This window comes from Berghia stephanieae, chromosome 7, assembly GCF_034508935.2.
Source record: "Berghia stephanieae isolate SIO BIC M18660-M18661 chromosome 7, UCSD_Bste_1.3, whole genome shotgun sequence".
In the NCBI taxonomy this organism is placed as follows: domain Eukaryota; kingdom Metazoa; phylum Mollusca; class Gastropoda; order Nudibranchia; family Aeolidiidae; genus Berghia; species Berghia stephanieae.
Window position 1 is genome coordinate 62711939 of NC_088366.1, and position 6734 is coordinate 62718672.

General features: G+C 34.6%; 1 protein-coding gene across 2 annotated transcripts in view; it reads right to left on the reverse strand.

The window, feature by feature from the left end:
* Nucleotides 1-2682: 2682 nt before the first annotated feature.
* The window catches only part of LOC144977628 (ankyrin repeat and SAM domain-containing protein 6-like), a 28307-nt gene continuing 24255 nt past the window's right edge, over nt 2683-6734 (reverse strand). The window contains exons 19-20 of one of the 2 annotated variants that reach the window (XM_078923040.1): nt 5588-5600; nt 2926-3068 (exon numbers count right to left, since the gene is read on the reverse strand). In XM_078923040.1, coding sequence (XP_078779166.1) covers nt 3056-3068; nt 5588-5600 — 26 coding nt within the window. In that variant the 3' untranslated portion in view covers nt 2926-3055. Of the gene's footprint in view, nt 3069-5587; nt 5601-6734 lie in introns of both variants that reach the window. The other variant, XM_078923039.1, reaches the window with a different exon arrangement.

A 6734-nucleotide genomic window follows, 5' to 3' on the forward strand; every position in this document is an offset into this window, starting at 1 on the left:
TATGGTGCCACCTGACGTCACAGAGACACCATCTAGAGCAACCTGCGCAACCGTTATGCTCCAAGAAATGACCTCCCCAAAATAAAAAGGGAGTATTGGAGAACCATTCAAAAGAAGCGCAGGGAATCGATGACCGAAGAGCAGAGACAGGCAGTTAAATTTAAAAAACAAGGAGCGATATTTAAAGAAGAAGGCGGTGGCCACAGCATTGATCCTCACAGTCAGAGGGAGAGATTGCGAAATCTTCCACAAAGGAGGCAAAGTACTCTGCTGTTTACAGAGTGAGGAGAACTTTACCACAGGATCGAAAATCTTCAGCACATGTCATTGCACAGCTTGTCAATAGTGCTTCCCCAAACAGTAAGGCAATTGTAAAACAGTTGTTGTTTCCTGAATTGTGTGTCTCGTCTCCAGAGCCACGGCGTTTGCAACCAAAGTCAAGGGTACGACCGGACAGTGAGGCCAAAACGCTAGCCATTTCCAGAGCTGCCAACCCCATCTGATGAGAATGTGTACAATGGGACCTCAAAATGGGGGAGTTATTTCATTAAAATGGGTACAATCCTGAAATCGACGGAAACTAACCATTGTGAAAGTAAGAAGAAGGTATACTCACATAAAGTCACACCCCACAAGCTCAATTGCAGCAACAATGATGTTCCCAAGACTATAATCCAATCCTTTCAGAATTCTACCTCCCAGCATGAAGATCATAATTGGTCAAAAAATATATGAATATCCACTTGGTCACCAAGGTTTCTCAATAGGCTAGTAATAATAAGAGCATAACGAGCATCCGAGCTATTACAATTAAAGAAAACTGAAGTGACTCCGTACACAGAAAATGGGTACAATCTTGGGGGAAATGCGTACAATCGCTGAAAATGCGTACAATTCCGCATTTTTTGCGGTAGGTTGGCAGCTCTGCCACTTCATTTTTTGTGCAATATTCTGTACTGCTTCCTGGTAAGAGGAATTATAGTCGGAGGTTTAAGGAACAAAAGAGAATTTCGACCCACCCGGTCACATATTCGTACAAATTATTTTTAGAGCGAAAGACAGAAGTCAAAATGTCACTGAGAACTTTTTACAGATGTCGCCCATAGTGCTTATTGTATTCTGTTATTATTTGACCTCTGCCAACGTGACAGACCAATATATCAAAAGCTCAATCAATCAAAGGATATGCCATACATTGTCAAAAATAGATATTGAAACATTGTATTCTGAGACTCAGAGACACAATCGATTACTAACTGTCTGGCTACACACCCATCCCCCAGTGACAAAACAACATTTTGTTTATTTGAACTCGTCCAAAAAAGGAAATACAACTGTCAAAAGGGTTTACCCATATCAATCAAATGACATGCCCATATCAGAAGCTCAATCAATCAATTTACAGGCCTAGAAGTGATTCAGGAAAATATTTTTCCCTGATTTTTTCCAGGCTCTGGGGAGAAATTTTAAGGTAGTTTTTTCAAGCATGCTCATCAAATCTAGACCAATTACCACTATCAGTAGTGAGTTCAATGAGGGATATACCGGTATCTGTGGGAAACCCTATTACAAATACAAGATAGACCTTGAATCGACAAAGCTTTCAAATTCTTAAAGAAATGGCTTATTGAATAATAAAATGTGTACAAGTACTGCAAACGAAACAAAACAAGGCATTGCTTTACCCTTGACCTAAATACAGTTTTCATAAACGAAACAGATACAAATTCTAAGCCAATTGTTCACAGGTTGGGTAATGATTACGGGGAAGAATACATGTTGGGTTGTTGTGTTCACCTGGATTTTTCTCACAGTCTTTTCCCGGCCCAAGGCAATTTTCACCGATTTTCCCGGTCGGGAATTTTCAAAATAAACCTCCCAGGTTTTCCTGGTTTTCCCAGCCCACTTCGAGGCCTGCAATCCTTATTGACAATGATCTATAACCTCAAGCCTCAATCATGCCACATGCCTGTTGTTTGAAACACTCTATTATCATCACCTTGACCTAGTTTACTTCCATCAATCATCTTTTGTGAAGGTTATTTGACTGTGTATTGATAAGAAAAGAAGGAAATAAAGTAATGCCAGAAGAAAAAAAGGGAATAAAAATAAAAATATCATGGGTGTCTGGTAGTTAAACTGACTCGGCACTCTCTGCTTGGCTGATAGAGAGACAGGTTGGAGAGTGAATGCACTAGCACTGAGCTATCAACCACTCCAAAAAATAACCAAAAAACCCCCCCTCTCTCTCAGCCCGGCTGCGAGTTGTTGCAACCTGTTGGGGTCACAGCTTCGGCTCCAGATACTGTGAGAATTATTCTCTCTCCATTTTCTTAAAGCATTTCTACAGCCTATTCATTTCTCATCCTTATTGATGTAAGTAGTACATCCTCCATTATTCGTTTTTTTCTTCTACATTTGACTCTGTAAATTGTCAATTTCGCTAACAAAGATGAAATCAATTATAGTATAGGGCAGATGACTATCATCAGTGCTGATGGTGACAAAAAGGGAAAAAGGAGGAGGAAAATTATGAATGGTTTTATTCACGCCCCAAGTTTACTTCACTAACCCCCACTTTTAGAGCCATTGAGATGATAAACTACTCTAGCTATCTCCTGGATAGTGGGGAAACTGCACCAGTTTGTTCCACCACACATCAAATCTCTCAAAGCCAGAAAATTTGATTGAGGAAAATGTCATTTATTTTATAGGAGGAAATTCCTCATCTGACACAAAAATCGCGGATTTCCGCGGATCCCAGGAAAACCATCAGCACTGTATCATTATATGACGAATCACATCCATCATTGATCTGATTGTAAAAGACGTGTCATTTTCCACATTGCAGTAGTTACTCAACGTCTTTTAGTACGGATTTCTACTTGCTGTGATGAGATAATCAACTCATCAGCCCCAGCTAAAGGTAAAACATCTGCTGTAACTGAGACTTGAATGTCATGAACTGGTGGGGAATTATGGCTACGACATCCGTGACTCCGTACAAGGGACATGTGGATCTGCCTCTACTTGTATATCCCAGTGTGTCATACCTCTATTCAGAGAGCCTGGAATAGAGAATTTAAAAACAAAAAGATTTAGAAAATTAATCAACATTAACAGTACAATACATAACTGGGGGTCCCAATAGCTCTATTTGGTAGAGCATTCAAAAATGGACCATGATTGTACTAATTACATTAAAAAATGTTTAAAAATATAAAAAATTGCTGACTAATCAGCATAGCACTTCAGAGAGCAAAAATAGAATAAAACGAAGCCCACAACCAGCTTGGCCAAAACGTCGCATCGTATAGATTTATTTTCTTGTTTATTTATTATGATTTTTAGTGAAATAATGCTCCCATAAATTAAGTACCTCCCCTGCATTTTCTCAATTTAAGCGGTGGCTGTATTATGAACTTCTGATTGACAGCAACAATAATTCACACTGCTATTATCATTGAATATATCCTCCATTCATCACAATGACAACACAAGGCAATAATGTTGTCAATGCAAACATATTTTTACGCTGAAATTTGAAATGTATGCATGTGTGACTACAACAACGGACTTTTAAAAAAACTAATAAATTACAGTATAAATATAAAGTTGACATGAAAATAGAAGTTCTTTCTGCACAACATTACACAGAAAATGAAAAGAACTTTCTTTGATTCAATCCACAGTCAAGGCTGATTGATTTTTGGGATGATTTTTTGTCTTGCATTTTTCTCTTTGTTTTCTCTGGCACTGTTTCATCGAAGCCATCGTTATGTTATAGCCTGACACTGAAACCCAAAAAGACTGGCAGTTTGACGTCATTATTTGGTTTTTGCGCCGCCTCGTGAGTTGTCGTTAGTAGTGCTCATGGAAACAAGTGGTCCCATTGGTTGAACTATTGAATACAACTCACGATTTGTTTTCTTTTGTGGCCAAATACTGGTATTTTGACGTCATTTTTTGGTCAGTGTCAGGCTATAAGTTAACGATGGATACGGTTTCATACACATTTTTTTTCAAATCTTTTATCTTAAATTTTTTTTTTTTTTAAATTGAGCTTTTATATAGCGCAATTTCCACTAAACTCAAAGCGCTTTACAAGCGGTCCCTGGCCAACAGCAACATTTCACATGTAGGACGGGACATGACACCTGTTAGGTGATATCACAATTTTTTTTTTTCGGAAAGAGACAACGCATGTTAATGGGAAGGTACTCATTTTACACCTGAGTACGGTGAGAGAATGTGAGTAAAGAGCCTTCTCCACAAGGACTCAACTATGCGCTGAGCGAGGCTTGAACCCAGGAACTTCTGATCCGAAAGCGAGTGTCTTACCACAAGACCACATAGCCAACTCATATCTACCAGTACCTGCTCGCTAATTGGATTCAAAAGTCTGATGTCACGTCGCCCAGCAACGCGACCACCGTGGTTCTAAAAAAAAAGAAAATCTGTACTTTTTATTCTTCATGCTGGCTAGAACTTTTAATATGACTTGTGATCAGAATGTGTAAAAGTCAAAACATGATTAGATTTATAATGCATTTTTTCCTCTGGATACGCTTTTATGCTCGTTGGAGAAATATTTCATAAGGGTGTCCGCCATTGTTCCGATAGTTTAGAGCCAGTTACTAAGTTACCATGCGTCATTACAAGGGAAGTGACGTTATGACTGTTGAAGCATATTTGGCTTATATCCGACTCCACCTTTACTAGAGTAAGGTGGGATGGAATGGCTTTAATTATTATTAGTCTATTGGATACAGGAGACAAGAGAATAAACAAACTATTATGGACTAAACAATTGGTGCAAATAGATTTCACATCTTTTATAAGAAATGTGTCAAAATGAATGAAAAAAGAAATACAGGATCCAAAAAAAAAAAAAATAATAATAATAAAAATGAAGAATAAAAAGAGAAACAAAAGCAAAATAAAAGAGATTAAAAAGTATTTACAAAAAGAAAAGAATTTAAAAACCAACAAATTAATTTTTTTTTAAAAATCTGAATAAAATAGATTTTTAAAGATTATTGAAAATGTTTAGGGTGGAATAAATAAAAAAAGGAATGATAAAAACGTTTGAATTGCAAATGCATAATGATCTTGAAATTCATTACCTCCATATTAATATGAATATTTTTGATTGCTCTTACAAACCTACTGATGCTATTGTAATGCTAAACATATTTCTGATATCATATAACAAAAATATTTTTAAAAAAACAAAAAAACAAACCAAACGAACCAAACAAAATTGCCTCCCACATGTAAACATTATTGTCAAAAGCGAAGATGAAAAAATATTTTTTCATTCACAAAAAGTTGAAAAATAAAAAAAAAAGACAAAAGCTACAATATCAAATAAGCAAAAAAAAAAAAAAACCCAAAAAAACCCAACAAAAGTCAATAGAAGACTTTAAAATTAAAAAATCCCAGTATTTTGATAAAATTGGAAAATTAAAACAAATCCACAAAATTAAGAAAAAAGAGAAATCAAAATATAAAACATAATAAATATTATAATGATCACAGAAGCACAGACAATGAATCTCTTTATATGTTGAGTATAATCTCTCACCTGCTAAGTTTGTCTAAAAAAATAATAAAGACGAAAATAAAGTAAACAATAAATTTGGTGACATTTGTGAATAAATTATGACCGAAAGTAATTCCTTCAAAACTGCCAATTTAAAAAATAAAATAGAAGAGAAAAAAAAAGAAAAGAAAAGGAAAGATGATTTATCAAGAAAGCATAAGAATAAGCAAGTCAGAAACACCTACTTTGTGATTTTGAAACGAACACCAATACCATAAGTGTGGTTTGTTTTACTATACCTAATTCTTAATAATTTACAAACAAAAATTTAATTAATCAGTAAATATATTAAATAAAGATTAAAAGGAAAAAAAAAATACGATAAAGTAACACTGGACAGAAGGAATTAAAGATATCAAAAAAAATTATTTTGGTTACATTAAAGAATCAATTTTGATTCTGAAACTAAATGATGAAGAAATACGAGTGTTGGTTTCCATTTGTGATTTCACTTTGTTTATGAGTATTTAACTTACTGGTTATTTAACATTTTTTTGGTATTGTTAATCAATAATCCCAGCAATTCACAATAAATACAGCACATCCCAGTCATATATATTATGAGATCAATGGGAATGATGGTATGTTTTTTGTGATATCAGTTGAATGTTTTTTGGTGATATCAGTTGAATGTTTTTTGTGATATCAGTTGAATGTTTTTGTGATATCAGTTGAATGTTTTTGTGATATCAGTTGAATGTTTTTGTGATATCAGTTGAATGTTTTTTGTGATATCAGTTGAATGTTTTTGTGATATCAGTTGAATGTTTTTTGTGATATCAGTTGAATGTTTTTTGTGATATCAATTGAATGTTTTTGTGATATCAGTTGAATGTTTTTGTGATATCAGTTGAATGCAAGACGAAGATGTTACATTACAAGTATCAATTAGTTTTTTTAAAAAACAAAAAAAACAAAAAAAACAGGGGTTTTATTTTTCCTCTATAAATCGGCAGTCTCTATGCCTTCATTGAATTTGTGGAATCCAAAGAGCACTGAATTTAAAATCATTTTTTAAAAAATAATTACTTTTATTGATGTCAACGGAGAAATAAAATTTTCCTTAGGGTCTATCTCATAAAATTTATGACCAATATCAACCACGTCTGCAGTGTCATGAGCAAATATA